The 17269-nt window shown below is 30.1% G+C and overlaps 1 protein-coding gene across 7 annotated transcripts in view; it reads left to right on the top strand.

The window, feature by feature from the left end:
- LOC143254259 (vigilin-like) overlaps positions 1-12609 on the top strand; it is a 53116-nt gene extending 40507 nt beyond the window's left edge. For 6 of the 7 annotated variants that reach the window (XM_076509120.1, XM_076509124.1, XM_076509126.1 and 3 more), the window contains exons 18-20: positions 4907-5116; positions 6876-7043; positions 9111-12609. In XM_076509120.1, the coding sequence (XP_076365235.1) occupies positions 4907-5116; positions 6876-7043; positions 9111-9302 (570 nt within the window). In that variant the 3' untranslated portion in view covers positions 9303-12609. The remainder of the gene's footprint in view (positions 1-4906; positions 5117-6875; positions 7044-9110) is intronic. The other variant, XM_076509125.1, reaches the window with a different exon arrangement.
- Positions 12610-17269: the final 4660 nt, after the last annotated feature.

Raw genomic sequence — 17269 nt, forward strand, 5'->3', positions numbered from 1 at the left:
TTTATTATCAACATTCTTAATATTACACCAGTCTAGAATCTCTGTTTCTAGTTTATTACCAATATTCTTAATATTATGCCAGGATCTCTGTTTCTGGTTTATTACCAATATTCTTAATATTACGGCAGTCCAGAATCTCTGTTTCTAGTTTATTACCAATATTCTTAACATTACGGCAGTCTAGAATCTCTGTTTCTAGTTTATTATCAACATTCTTAACATTACACCAGTCTAGAATCTCTGTTTCTAGTTTATTACCAATATTCTTAATATTATGCCAGGATCTCTGTTTCTAATTTATTACCAATATTCTTAACATTACGGCAGTCCAGGATCTCTGTTTCTAGTTTATTATCAACATTCTTAATATTACACCAGTCTAGAATCTCTGTTTCTAGTTTATTACCAATATTCTTAATATTACGGTAGTCCAGGATCTCTGTTTCTGGTTATTATCAACATTCTTAATATTACACCAGTCTAGAATCTCTGTTTCTAGTTTATTACCAATATTCTTAATATTATGCCAGGATCTCTGTTTCTGGTTTATTACCAATATTCTTAATATTACGGCAGTCCAGAATCTCTGTTTCTAGTTTATTACCAATATTCTTAACATTACGGCAGTCTAGAATCTCTGTTTCTAGTTTATTATCAACATTCTTAATATTACACCAGTCTAGAATCTCTGTTTCTAGTTTATTACCAATATTCTTAATATTATGCCAGGATCTCTGTTTCTGGTTTATTACCAATATTCTTAATATTATGCCAGGATCTCTGTTTCTGGTTTATTACCAATATTCTTAATATTATGCCAGGATCTCTGTTTCTGGTTTATTACCAATATTCTTAACATTACGGTAGTCCAGGATCTCTGTTTCTGGTTTATTACCAATATTCTTAACATTACGGTAGTCCAGGATCTCTGTTTCTGGTTATTATCAACATTCTTAATATTACACCAGTCTAGAATCTCTGTTTCTAGTTTATTACCAATATTCTTAACATTACGGCAATCTAGAATCTCTGTTTCTAGTTTATTATCAACATTCTTAATATTACACCAGTCTAGAATCTCTGTTTCTAGTTTATTACCAATATTCTTAATATTATGCCAGGATCTCTGTTTCTGGTTTATTACCAATATTCTTAATATTATGCCAGGATCTCTGTTTCTGGTTTATTACCAATATTCTTAACATTACGGTAGTCCAGGATCTCTGTTTCTGGTTATTATCAACATTCTTAATATTACACCAGTCTAGAATCTCTGTTTCTAATTTATTATCAACATTCTTAATATTACACCAGTCTAGAATCTGTGTTTCTAGTTTATTACCAATATTCTTAATATTATGCCAGGATCTCTGTTTCTGGTTTATTACCAATATTCTTAATATTATGCCAGGATCTCTGTTTCTGGTTTATTACCAATATTCTTAATATTACGGCAGTCCAGGATCTCTGTTTCTAGTTTATTACCAATATTCTTAATATTATGCCAGGATCTCTGTTTCTGGTTTATTACCAATATTCTTAATATTACGGCAGTCCAGGATCTCTGTTTCTAGTTTATTATCAACATTCTTAATATTACACCAGTCTAGAATCTCTGTTTCTAGTTTATTACCAATATTCTTAATATTACGGTAGTCCAGGATCTCTGTTTCTAGTTTATTACCAATATTCTTAAAATTACACCAGTCTAGAATCTCTGTTTCTAGTTTATTACCAATATTCTTAACATTACGGCAGTCTAGAATCTCTGTTTCTAGTTTATTACCAATATTCTTAACATTACGGCAGTCTAGAATCTCTGTTTCTAGTTTATTACCAATATTCTTAATATTATGCCAGGATCTCTGTTTCTGGTTTATTACCAATATTCTTAATATTACGGCAGTCCAGGATCTCTGTTTCTAGTTTATTATCAACATTCTTAATATTACACCAGTCTAGAATCTCTGTTTCTAGTTTATTACCAATATTCTTAATATTACGGCAGTCCAGGATCTCTGTTTCTAGTTTATTATCAACATTCTTAATATTACACCAGTCTAGAATCTCTGTTTCTAGTTTATTACCAATATTCTTAATATTACGGTAGTCCAGGATCTCTGTTTCTGGTTTATTACCAATATTCTTAACATTACGGTAGTCCAGGATCTCTGTTTCTGGTTATTATCAACATTCTTAATATTACACCAGTCTAGAATCTCTGTTTCTAGTTTATTATCAACATTCTTAATATTACACCAGTCTAGAATCTCTGTTTCTAGTTTATTACCAATATTCTTAATATTATGCCAGGATCTCTGTTTCTGGTTTATTACCAATATTCTTAATATTACGGCAGGATCTCTGTTTCTAGTTTATTATCAACATTCTTAATATTACACCAGTCTAGAATCTCTGTTTCTAGTTTATTACCAATATTCTTAATATTATGCCAGGATCTCTGTTTCTGGTTTATTACCAATATTCTTAACATTACGGTAGTCCAGGATCTCTGTTTCTAGTTTATTACCAATATTCTTAACATTACGGTAGTCCAGGATCTCTGTTTCTGGTTTATTATCAACATTCTTAATATTACACCAGTCTAGAATCTCTGTTTCTAGTTTATTACCAATATTCTTAATAATATGCCAGGATCTCTGTTTCTGGTTTATTACCAATATTCTTAATATTATGCCAGGATCTCTGTTTCTGGTTTATTACCAATATTCTTAATATTACGGCAGTCCAGGATCTCTGTTTCTGGTTTATTATCAACATTCTTAATATTACACCAGTCTAGAATCTCTGTTTTTAGTTTATTACCAATATTCTTAATATTATGCCAGGATCTCTGTTTCTGGTTTATTATCAACATTCTAAATATTACACTAGTCTAGAATCTCTGTTTTTAGTTTATTACCAATATTCTTAATATTACGGCAGTCCAGGATCTCTGTTTTTGGTTTATTATCAACATTCTAAATATTACACCAGTCTAGAATCTCTGTTTCTAGTTTATTACCAATATTCTTAATATTACGGCAGTCCAGGATCTCTGTTTCTGGTTTATTATCAACATTCTTGATATTACACCAGTCTAGAATCTCTGTTTCTAGTTTATTACCAATATTCTTAATATTACGGCAGTCCAGGATCTCTGTTTCTGGTTTATTATCAACATTCTTGATATTACACCAGTCTAGAATCTCTGTTTCTAGTTTATTACCAATATTCTTAATATTACGGCAGTCCAGGATCTCTGTTTCTGGTTTATTATCAACATTCTTGATATTACACCAGTCCAGGATCTCTGTTTCTGGTTTATTATCAACATTCTTGATATTACACCAGTTCAGGTGTAAAAGCTCATTTTCTAGTCTTTCACTAACATTTTTAATATTACACTGGTTATGTATCACCTCATGGTCCTGAGCATAAAAATTATACTGTGGTTTTAGGAAGAACTGCTGAATTGGAGAGGTATCTAAGGATGTAATCATCAAAATGGGAAGTCATGTTGATGTTTTTTTTTTTTAACCATGACAACAGATTTCTATCGGATGTTCACTTATAGATGTAGTGTAGTGATGGATTCCAAAATGTAATTATTTGGAACCAAGCATCGTAGTACAAAAACAAAAGAAAATCTTAAAAGATTATCCTTCCAGAATGTTCAATATTATTTAAGATGCTCCCTGGACCATACTTTGACACATTTGTGACACATGCTATGTAGCATATTAAATAAGAATAATAAACTTGGATAAGTTAATTAAAAAATCATTGGATAAATAAATAGATAGTAACAACACAATATTTTGGATTTCAGATTATTATAAATTAATTTCTAGTCCTATTTATTTGTTTCCTTTTAATGAGATTTCGGTTTTTCATTTAGCTCTGGGAAACATCTGAAAATTAAAAACTGCCTTGAGACTTTATATAACAGAATAACAGAAGTAATCAAATTTATGAATGAAAAAACTTGTAATATCAGTATAGTCTGATAAAGCTTTATTTGTTTTGATATTAGGATAATATTAACAGAAAGATTAACAGAAAATGGAAACATTTTATCTAATTATTTGTAATAATTCTAGAATAATTTATTCCACTTAAACGTTATTGTTCAAAAAAACATTCCAAAATTTGATATATTTTAATGTTCACGTGTCTTAAAGAATAATTATTACTTTTGTCCAATTTTTTAGTTTTTTATTCATTTTCTTAAATCTTTGTAGTTTAAATATTTGATTGCATCAAATGTAATAACATTTCCATGTTGGAATCTTTCTTGTGTTTGTTTATACTTAAAATAATGTGTAGAAAACAATTTCTCAAAAAAAAAATCTTGCTTTTAACAAGAACTTTTTCTGAAATTGCATTGTGAGAAACAGTCCAATTCATAAAAACATTCCATGACTTCTAATCCTAATATCATTGGTTTAAGAATCTCAATACATATATATTACAACTAGTTTTCAAACCTTAAGAAGTCAACTGATAGTTGGAATATAGATCTTAGTTTGATAAGATAAAAGTAACTTTGGTTTTTTAATGAAATTAAACAGGTTCATCTAATAATCCCTTTACTGTAAATACCAGATTGATTCCATTTATAATGAAGTAACAGCAGACTATTGTAATTAATTTTTCTGCTTTAAAGTGTAAGCAAATAATTTGTGTGATTTGAGTGGTAACTGTCTTTTTTTATGTAAAATGGTTTAACTTTTTCAGTGATTTATAAGCATAAAAACTGAAGTCAAGTATGCACACGTAAAAGTGCATCAACTGACAGGAATGTTTTCTTATTTTATATTATTTAGGTTTAAGATGTTTCTGCTGTATAGATAAATAGATAACGTTTATCTTAAACTTATTTGTAAAGTTTTTTGTAATACAGGTGATACATAGAATTAATTTGCCCTTCAAAGTTAAGTATAAACACATCATTGGACCTAGAGGATATGTGATATCCAGAATCCAACGAAAACGTAAGGTGCACATACACATTCCAAAAAACGAGGAACAAGACAACAGAGTCATTGTTTCTGGATACGAGCAGGGTGTTGAAGCTGCTGTGCAAGATATTCATAAAATTATTCGCATGCTTGTAAGTGAAATAAATCTTAAGTATGTCCTGCATCTTTCTATATATACACATTTTCATCATAAACGTGTCACATTCATGTGACATAATTAATAAATTTGATAATTTTGACAAAGTTAATATTCTTTATATTTTTCTAACAAAATTCTTCTCTGAATTATTTTTTTACAAGCTTAATAAAATGAATTAAAATGGCTCTACCTGAAAACTTAAGGTATTATGTAATACTCCTTTAATATTAAGGTAGTTTTTATACAATAGATACGTGTGAGGTGAAAGATTTTTTAACCACCTTTTGCAGTTTTTTTAAGTTCATCAAAAGAGAAAATAAAATTTCATCACCAGTATAATGATATTATAAAATGCATTTGCGAGGCTTATGAATGTTACTTCCAACATCCAAAGCTTTTCATTTTGCTGATTTTTGTTTCAACAATCTCCAACATCATACCCACACTTCATCAATAAGAATAAATGGAAAAAATGTTTAAAATAAAATTGAAACTGTAAGAATGGGTGCACCAAAAAGTGAGAAAACAAGGTATAAATAGTGCAATGAAACATCTGTACAACCTCGTAATCAGATTAAATTTGAAGATTACTCAAAATGTGTTTATAGGAGAAATGAGTCACAATCTAAGTCATTGACTCAAGGAGCACATCTTTTCTCCTTATATATTGTCATCATGTTATAAATAATTTTTGAAATGTCAGTTGGCATTAACAAAATTAATAAATCTCTGCCGATTGGATTTAAAACAAAACAAATTTATTTACTAACAATCCAATGTTTTCCCTGAACATGTTTATAACTGTTTCTCATATATATATATATATATATATATATATATATATATATTGTTGTTGGCTAGATTTGCAAAATTTTGTTGTGTAGATATTTGTGATTATTATTGGCTAGAGGAGGCTGAGAGAAATTGAACAAACAAGAGACTATTTATTTCAATATTTGTGAAGTTAAGCCTGTTGTGAATATCAGTGAAAGTTAGTTACTTAAAAGCCCATTAAGACTAAAATTTGATTAACTTATGCTACATGATACACTTATTACATGCATGGGGAAGATTGGAATGAGGGGGGGGGGTCAAATTTGGAACATTTGGAAGAGGTCATGGTGGTCAGAGTTCAACACACACAAGAAATAAATGAAGTCAGGTTTGAACACCTGTGTCCATCCCCCAGGGCCCTAGAAATACGTGACAGATTTGGTGAGAGTTATTCCAGCAGTTTGTTAGTTATAAGTGTTCAACAAGTATACTTTTGTTTACGTTTAAAAATTATTCACAGTTTTTAAAGTGTTTTTGCTCATTGTTCAGATTTTGTTACTAGAATGGCTCAGACATTTTATCAATTTTTACAATGTATTTAAGATCGTAATTACAATCACAACTGTTTGTAAGGTTCATAAAGAACAATTTCCTAAGATGTTTTCCAGATCTGTTTACATATAACTTTTTTCTTTTTTGTATCTGTGATGATAATTTGAGTTTGTATTCATAGATTAGAAATGTGTTTAATATTGACCTTATATTTGAAATATATTGATTTACCAAAATTGTGAGAACTTTACTTAAATGTATTGGAAAAAATTGTAGCTAGTTTGTGGAATAATGTCAAAAATTTATGTTTATTTTTGTTTTCACTTCTTTTTTTCTTTTTAAGTGGCCAAAATAATTTCTTCAAAATTTCCAAACTGGGAAAAATTAAAACAGTTGAAATGAATGCATTAATTTGTTTTTAACAGATGAGCAGTAGAAGGAAAACAAAGAGAAGGGTTATATACCGGTATTGTGGCAACACCATTGTCTGTCCTAAACTTATGAAAATTTCAAGTTCAGAATACTTGCAATACCTTAAGGATTGTTCAATGAGTTTGGAAAAACCTAAAAATAAAATACAATTTAAAAAACGTGTAAGTAATAAAAATTTAGATTTTGCTTTTATAATATTTATGAATTTTTTATGGTATATCTCGTTATGTGAATTTCTCGTTTTTGATAATTGGATAGCATGTACTTGTGTAACGATGCTTTTGTGATGCAAGTTTTATCCAAGTCAAACAATATTTAGATAGTTTTAAAATAAATTACAGGAAACTGTGGTATATATTATACATGCTTATTCCATTAGTAAAAATCATTATTAATATTTTAAAAGACTACAGAAGGAGTAATTGTTGTTTTTAATACTATGTAACTTAAGGAAACTTTAGCTTTAAATATTTATATATTTTTAGATATATACACTTTAATATTTATTTTTTTAAGTAAAAGAAATATATTTATAAATGTATATGAATCAACTTTATTTTACTTCGATTATATTTTCAGTTTTAACCACATTAATCACTCTTTTAGACCAGAAGTAGGCCAAATACTGCCATTGGGCAGGATTTGGTCCATCTAACATTTTCTTTCTGCCTGCCATGACTGCTGGCACTTGTGGAAGAAACATAACAGAGTATTTATACAATTGATGTTAAAGTAATTTAATTAATATTGTAGAAATGTATGCCCCACAAAGACTTACCAAAATTTGTGGAGTGGATGCCTGCAAATATTTTTGCCCACACCTGGTCTAGACAGTTAGGTGTTGAACTAAAAGTTTCTACATCAGATTACTGGTACATGTTTTTGTGATAGACTCAGTCTCACAGTAAAATTCGTTTTTAATAATTTAACAGAACAACTGGTTTGGTTCACGTAAGTTTTATAGCTTATAGACATCTAAAATAATACATACATTACTTATTTATGGATTCTGGCAAATTTGTAAACATATGTTAATCTTCATATATTTTACATTTATACTGAAAAACACCTAAGTTAATAATTTGTGAACAAGAATTTCTACCTCAGTTTTGTAACTGGGAATAATTTAGTTGTAAACCTTTCTTACCTGACTGAATTGGGTGAATGTGTTTACATGAATAATCTTTACGTTATGTATCCTTCATTGTTCTGGTCATCACCACTCTCTGGTCTTACTCTAAAGCTGCTCTTAGAGTTATGTTAATTAATAGTCCTAGCAAACCTATGCTATTTAAATGTAAATCATCCATTTCCAAAACAGTTTTTCCATTAAACTGATCCCACAAATTGAATCAGTCAACCTATTCCTCCTTCCGAATTAACCTAAGGCCATTATTCATTCCTAGCGACCGACCTGTGTTTTCATTTATACAATAAAGTTTCAGTATTATCCCTTACAGAATTGAGTTTTTATGGTCCTTTTCTTTGAATGTCATCACCAATCCCTCATACTTATCAATTAGCTTCTTGACCTTCACTCAGTATTCTCCTTTACACATTAGAGACAGCGTCATTGCTAGCATTGTCATTTGTCTACTATATTACTTCCTTTGTCTGTTATGTTCTCCAACCTTGCCCTTGGGTAGCAAAGCTTAACTCTTTTCTCCCTATTCACTCCACAGAGTAGTTTATTTATATGCTATACTAAAGATCCTTCTATAACTATAACCTCTTTTTTTTCATTCTTGTCCTTTTTTACCCCTTCTCTCCTGTAGCTCTTTATCGGCACCAGTTTGAAACCCGTTCAGTGTTCATTATGTTTATATCTACTACTTATCTACCTACAAGTACTGTGTCTAACTTCAAATCCTGCCATTATGTCCCCCGTTTTTACCCTGTTTAAAATAACCTCCAAACTACGAAGTAGGCTTTTCATATTTTCAAATGTTGAGAATTTAACCTACAGCTTGACATGTGTGTGTATAATCTGTGTCACAGTTCTTCAAAAGAGAAAATGTGACATTTTTACTGTACGATTGTTAATCATTAACTTGGTCATGATTATAAAGCAAGTTTAAGGGTGAGAATTGCTTCAGTACTCAGTCAATATTCATTTTACCTACTTTTTTACTGGTGGTGATTGTTTTAATGTCTTAGTTGTTGTTATTTTCATTAAAGAATAAAATTTTGAAATAAATTCGGTAACATCTCCACAATTTTATAACTAGAGAGCAGTGAATACAAAGGAGAAAGTAATAGAACTTGGCACCAGAAGACAGAGAATGAAAAGAATTACAAAATGGTATTGTGTAGATCTTCGAGTTATTCACAGATTGTTTCCACTTACTGGAATGAAAGGAAAGTTAAGAAAATTGTGTATCTCATTTGCTGAACTTGAAAGAACTATGTCTGTCACATAAGGCTTTCTTTTAAGGTATTCTTGATTCTAAGATTAATAACTTGTAGTAAGATTATATTTACCCATATAAATCAGCTTTATTGTAAACCAAGTACATTGTGAGTATACTAGAACCACAACAAAAGCAACTGTTAAAAATGTTCTATATTTAACTACAGCTCTTTTGAGTTTTTTGCATCTCAGATGCTGTCTGGACACATATATTAAAGTACTAACGTTAGTTCCTTAACAAATGACAACACGTATATTAAAGTACTAACGTTAGTTCCTTAACAAATGACAACACGTATATTAAAGTACTAACGTTAGTTCCGTAACAAATGACAACACGTATATTAAAGTACTAACGTTAGTTCCGTAACAAATGACAACACGTATATTAAAGTACTAACGTTAGTTCCGTAACAAATGACAACTTTTGTAACTGACTACTGACGTATAAAGAGTGAAATACATTTCTATGTATATGTTTTATAGTTTATATAAACTAAAGTATATTTTAGTCACCTATATATTGATTTTAGCAAATTGTGAGATCATTCAATGGACTTATTTATCTTAAAAAAGCAAGTTCTATTAATTTCCGTGTCTCAAATAACATTTTCCTAACATTTCAGTAGCGTTTTAGTCAACAGATTGTCTGTCAGTTAATTAAACTTCCTTCTAATTAAACAACATAAATTTTTCAAGAAATCACTTTTTACAAAATGCCCCACAACATTCTACTGCACCCTTCCTGAATTTTAAGGCTTCTTGAATAATCAGATTACTGAAGAAAAACAATGGCATTAAATTTGAGTTTTCATAATTAACAATAAAGTAGTTCTTGAAAATTAACAACATTTGATATTAATTTATATCTATACATTACAATCACTAAATCAATATTGAATTATATACAGTTCTGGTTAAATAAACACATGCTCGTTGTTCTTCTGCTATTCTGTCACCAAAATATTTTTTGTTAATTTTCTTTTCCATGACCAGTGATAAAAAAATGAGATGATATCTGGTCCTTTATCATAATTTGCTATAATTTCAGTGGGGTGTGTTTTCTTCAAAATTATAGTTCATGGATTATGGTGATTGGCCTTTGGCTTAGATCTTTTTGAATTCTTGTCTATTGCGTTTTAGTTTATTGTTGTTACTAACTTATGCTTCTGTTATTTTTGCTAGAAATTTAATCTGTGGTGATATTAGCGTTGAGTAGGCCACAGAGATCTTCTTATTACGGACTGTGAAACTGTTTGAAAGAGTATCTATTTGGTTTCACATGCATCAGGCACAGATAGCCTAGTTGCTTTGTACCATAAAACACCAAACTAACCAACCACATACATCAATCATTGGTGATGTTAGTGTTGAATAAACCATAGAGATTTTTTAATTAAAGGTTTTGAAGCAAGTTTGGCTTCACATCTTTGTTTCTGCACAGTGTCAGTTCCCAAGATACTGTCTTCCTTAGTACCAATTCCTCAGACATCATGTTACATAGAAAAGTTTCCAGAAGTGAAGGCACTTTTCAACATTTCTCTTTGTTGAACTTTAAACCACTTCATTTCTGGAGACAATTTTAACAATAATGTATCCACAGTTTTTCTCTTACAAGTCTTGTTCTTTTTACCCACCTTTTGTTTTTAGTTCTGCAAGTTATTCTGTAATTAGGAGTTTAGTATTTGTTGTTTTATATATGGTCCTCCTTTCAAGTGTTTTTTTTTTAATAGCTACCTAATACATCTAAAACTTTCACAGTTAATTTATAGATAGATCCATTGTGTAGTCATCATTGTTATGAGGTTTGTTTAACTGTTTTTATTGCAGTTTATAAAGCAACAACTAAACTAATACAAAATTAATTTACAGATCTACATCTTTCATTTACAAAGAATATTTAAAGGAAAAATTGCAAAAGCTAAGTTTATTTTTATCAGAGCAGCTAAGATAATAGATGTGTTCCATAAGTCCCAACTAGTAACAGTATTTATTCCCCTCTCTGTTTCTAGTAAATTCTATTGTTGGATGGTCCATTTAATTTTACAGTAGTAAAATCCAAATTGGATCTTGGCTTTCAACCACAGTAAAATCAATCATAGAGCACTGTCCAAAATAATCACCTAATCCTATGACATTACTGTGTTGATTAGTTGATCCTAAACTTAGAGAGAAATGAATGTGAGTTTTGTTTTTAGCATCTCCTATTGACAGTAATTAAAATAATAAAATTACACTCACTCGAGGGAGAGCTATGGTAAAGCTGCGTTTCCTCATTGTTTTTTTATTTCATTCGTGCAATATGTTCACTTTCATCGTCATAACTGAAGGAATATGGGCGTACCCTGCATTCCTGATTGGGAAAGCTAACTAGAAAGATCCATTTCATCAAACAAAACAAAATTCCTCGAGAATGTATGAACGTAATATTTTGATCCCTGAATGAAATATTGTTCACTTGATCACTAAGTTCAGTTACTGGATAGTTGTGGTTTCATCTATTCAGCATCATGTTTTGTTGCTAAAAGAAAAATATTTGTATTAAAAACGAGATTCACTGACAGAGTTTGGCAGTTTAGTTAGTGAGAGATCACTGGAATAAGGAACTGTGGTTATAAGTTTTCTTGTTTGTTACCACCATTAAAGTCTAAAAGTAAAAGCAAACAGTAAAAACATCTGAAAATGGAATACAAAAAGAACGATAAACAATACTAGGATTTTAAAAGAGTTATCCTAATATCATAAAAAGAGTTTTTTTTTTTAGTTTTTGTAATTTGTTTTAAGTAGAAAGGTAAGTATACTATGAAATAAGTATCTAGTTTTTCTATGGAAGGAAGAGAGAAAATAAAGGATTATTGTGAAAGAAAGTTCTTGGAAGTTGATTAAAAGTGCTCTGACAATACATACCTATACCTTGGTGCCAGAAATTACAAAGTGTCGACTCTTGTACGAATTATTTTTTTAAATTCAAAAGGGAATTTTTTCTTAATTAGAAGAGACTGTTTAGAGGTAACTCATAATTTGTTAGAAATACCAGTTGGTTTTAATTTTAATTGAAATAAATAAATAAAAACTATTTCCTTGAGCCTAGTTTGTGACATAATGTTTATAAAAGAAATAAACAGTAATCATGATTTAATTGTAAATCATTCTTCAAATGTTAATTTTGTTATTTTTTATTTGTTAATTTTCTATGCTTTCATTGTTGTTATATACGTACAATTTCATCCAACAACAACAGAAGATTCAGCAAACTTGTGTTGGAAAGAAAGTTTTGTACATTGTATTCATAAAAATAAATTGATGTTATAAGCTTTGCGAGCTCTCTTCCATTTTCTTATTTGACAGTCAAGGAAATGATTTCTGTGAAGTTTGTTTTTATTATACTATATTTTGCTTCTATAGACATGTTTACAGTTATTTTTACAGTATAATTTTGTCAAAGGACTGAACTAACCTTATTAATTAACCAGAGGTTTATTAATTTAGTTAATGTAATATACGACAGTAGATCAATGTTAATGTAGTAAAGCTATATTCAGCATTGTTTACTGTAGTAACATTTTGTAAAATAATACAGAAATATTAGTCATGGTAGACATATTGTTATATAAATTCTGGTTATGTTTCATTCTACATCAGTTTCTATTGCTCAAACATAATAAAAGTACAAACACTTTTCCTCTGAGAAATAATAATATTAGTCCATGGTCAAACTTTCTTTATAGGTTAGAATAGAGAAACTTTTGATAACCTATGGCTTACATTAAAATGAACTTGGAATTGAAGTCGCTACTCAACACCAACTGATATAATGCTAGTATGCTACGGACTAATCTCATTTTATAGGAGTTTTAAGTTTTTTTTTTTTTTTTAGAAAGTATCTGCAGGTTAAAAGGTTTACACGTTTATAAAAACCTAATAAAAAGGGAAAATCTACTTATGAAATAAAAGACCAACTTCTAAAATAGATTTCTCCTAAAAATATAAAGTGGTACTTGTATATGAATAATATATTTAACTTTAGAAAAGTTAAGTGGCAGATTGCAGTAGATGAGAGTTCTGACACCATGAGTGATATGGTTATTGTTTATATATATATATATATATATGTGTGTGTGTGTGTGTGTGTTTTCACACAAAATTCTGGTCATTCAACATTTAATGCTGCTACAGATAAATTTGTGGCTTGCAGGATGTGTAATGAGCATTTCCTAAGAAGTAACAACAATGCCACCTGTTTGTTATTTTACAATTGCCCCCCTGCTGGTACAGGGGTATGTCTCCGGATTTACAACGCTAAAATCAGGGGTTCGATTCCCCTCGGTGGACTCAGCAGATAGCCCAATGTGGCTTGGCTATAAGAAAACACATTTTACAATTATCAGATATTGGATTAGTAACATTATTTCCTGCATATCTACACAACTTTCAAGTAAAGAACATTTATACAGTAAGACTGTTCAAAACTGTACAACTATAAAAGAACTAAATTTTGGGAAACTTGTTTTTCCTTTTCTTCCATGAAGATTGTAAAACTATTGTGGAGGGCGTTTAATTCGCAAACTAACTCTGTAACCATATTCACAAAGAAATCATTCTAACTGTAAACAGGGGACTCAGACCATGTGATGCATTTAGCTTAATTTCTAGTATCTTTAACCAGATAAATTAAGCAGTGTTTGAAGTTGAGAAAGGTTCATAAACTTACAACCACAGCTAGAAATTGTCTGTTTTCAGGAGAAACGTGGCTAAAGGAACAGAGTACAACAATTCATTATATCACACACCTGTCAAGTCCTTTAATTCAGCTGTAGTGAACTTCTGTGGTTTTGGTCTGCTTAAACGTGGATTTTAAAAAGTGTGTAAAACGTTTGTCAAACTCTATGGTATAAGAATGACGTCACTATGTTTCGTGGAAGTTTTGGCATCGGACAATAATGACCATCACAATGAGCACGATAAATAATGAAAGAAATACTTCACAGGACAGTAGGGAACCTGAAATACAGTTTAAATTAAGGTTAGGTTAATTGCCCACAGTAGTCAAATATACAAAATGTGTATACCTCATTAGTCACAATTCTTATTAAGAGTAAATACCTCTAATAGCCATGTTCTAATAAACTGTGAATGTCCCTTCAGCATAGAGTCGGGTTTTATTCTGCTTAAGCTTATGAAACAAGCTGTTTACTTAGTCTTTGCATTTGTTCTTCCAGTGGTGATTGTGGATATGGTCAAATCTTTTTTCCATATCTGTTCTGTATCCAGTTTATGTAGGTTCACTGTTCAGATATGTTTACATTTGTGATTCGAAATAGTTTGGAGTCAGATTTGTTCTACACCATGATCATAAAATCGGGTATGAAAAATATAAAGTACTGATGCTGGAAACGCAGACAGCCCTCGTGTTGCTTTGCGCGAAATTCAAAACAAACAAAATACTGGAATTAATTAAACATGTATCATAATTTTGAGAGAAGGATCTGATTTATGGCAAACTCTTAACTTTAGAACCTGTAACTATATCAATGACTTTGATAATATGGGCGTTAATGAATGAACCAAATATTCATACTTGTATTCCGGTCACAACTGATATATTTATAAGTAAAGCGAGAAACAGAACAGGTTATATCATTTGAGTTATAAAAGATTATAAAATTAATTAGTTGCAGAGTTTTATTCATAGTTATGAAAATATCAACAGCATTTCCACTCATACTCTTAAATAGGTAGTTAATCGTACAATTACAATTTTTAAATATCCAAACCTGTCACGAAGTCTGCTGGGACAGCGGTACGTCTACAGATTTACAATGCTGAAATCAGGGATTCGATTCCCTCCGTGGACTCGGCAAATAGCCCAATCTGGCTTTGCTGTAAGAAAACACACTATCATAAGTGGCACCGCGATTTGTGTGGATAATTCATATTTTGAGACAATACTACAATATTTATTTAACAATTAAAAAAATCAAATATTCATTCTGAGTCAAAAGTCTGCATGTTTAAAAAATATTAGAAACTGTAATTTATTATTTTCTCAAAAATAATTTATAAACTAATATTTTTAGAGGTTGTTTAGAGACATATTTTGAGTAATGTAAACTTGAAAAAAAAATTGTCTGGGTTTACTAGTTGTATTGGCCCAAATCCAGCTTTATGCAACAGTTCCAAATTTAGACTACTATCGCTAACCTTTATTCGGTAAAGATATCTTGGAATTGCAATCAAAGGGTATAAATAGTAAATAACTAAGCAAACAGGATAATATCCTTTGAAAATGAATTTAATTTTTTTAAATGTATTTCAAAAATATGTTTCCAATATGTAAAAATCCATTTATGTGTAATCAAATAATTGCATTTCGAACTTGCATTTTTCAGCCATCACTGTTGTGATTCCAAAAATTAAAATCAACGTTAAAATTTGACTCAATATTTTCGTTGGCCACAATTTACCAAGTAGTGACCCCTGCTTTAACGTGTCATATTATTATCTAATTAAGAAAATCAAAACTAAGTTCTAAGCCTAAAAGTTTAGTTCGAGTTGCTTGTTGAGCAACGATTAAAAATGTTACGACTTCACAATGATGACTTGTTTCTGCATGTTGAGGCTCAACATTAGATTTACCTTAATATGTTTATTATCTTTATTTTATTTGGAAATATAACAAGCAACAATAAAAATGTCAGTTAACATTATCTATTTTAAATAAGAGGTTCCGCAAAGAAAAGGGAAGCTGTTTTAAAAATATACCAATATTATAATATGAATATGTCAACACGAGGTAACACAAAAATGAAAATTTGATCAATGAAACAATGTGGCTAGCTAGTTATACACAATGCGTTATTTGTGCAACACCAATAGTGGGAGTAGAGTTTCGAAGTCTCGTGTTTTAACCCGTAATAAATGATTCAGTTTTGTTTATTTGGAATTTTACACAAATTTCGAGAACTATTTAAACAATCCGTCCCTAAGTGAGCTGTGAATAATGGGACTGACCATCACATTATAACAGCTAAAAGGGGCGAGCATGTTAGTTGACAGAGTACGTGGCGGCTAATTGATGTTTTAATTTAACTTGCAGTCTGAAATCATGAACGTATAACAGTACTTAGCTTCCTATTCGTGGAATAATAAGTTTAATATATTTATAAACAATAATTTAATTATGTTTACCATTAAGAATCATTGACAGATTTATAACACTATGTAACAAAATTTTTACTTTTTTTTTGTTCCTGGATGGAGAGTGTTATTTCCCTATTGCTTATGCCTAAAGTGAATAAAAAAGACCTATTTTTCTCTTCAAACTTTACTTTTATGACCTGGGAGCATATAACGAAAACATGATGGGAGACTATATTTGGGGGATAATACGTGAAAGTGATTTACATTACAGTCGCAAATCTCGAAAAACTACTCACTCCTAAACATTTTTGTATAAAGTTAGTGCAAATACATGTAAATCTTGATTCATATGTTATTTTATTCACACCTTATGTAAATGAAAATGTGCAAATTTGCCCGTTTTTATACAGAAAATAGGTTAATTTCTAAATTTCATTATCCAGGTCACAAAAGCAAAGTTTGAAGGGAATAATGGCCATTTTCTGTACAACACAAGCAATTAAGAAATAACATATACTATCTAGGAACAAAACTTGTGTTACATAGTGTAATAGAAATGTTACAACTCTTCCAACTGCAGTTGTTTTTGTGATGATTTCTTGTAATTACAACTAACCTTGTTCTCATCATCATTATTTCAATAGTCAATTTAAACTCATTACAATGTCCCGCCCTCTAGCGCCCAAAGCTAGCCAACTTAGGTGGCCGTGTAGTGGTGGTTAATGTAATTTTTTGATTGGCTCGTTTAGCGAAAGCTGCTACTCTACCATATTAACATTTGGCACGTGCTTTTTGCTGAGTTCTAATGAGGTCGGTAAAACGAGCTTTAAACTTAGT

This window comes from Tachypleus tridentatus, chromosome 6 (assembly GCF_004210375.1).
Source record: "Tachypleus tridentatus isolate NWPU-2018 chromosome 6, ASM421037v1, whole genome shotgun sequence".
In the NCBI taxonomy this organism is placed as follows: domain Eukaryota; kingdom Metazoa; phylum Arthropoda; class Merostomata; order Xiphosura; family Limulidae; genus Tachypleus; species Tachypleus tridentatus.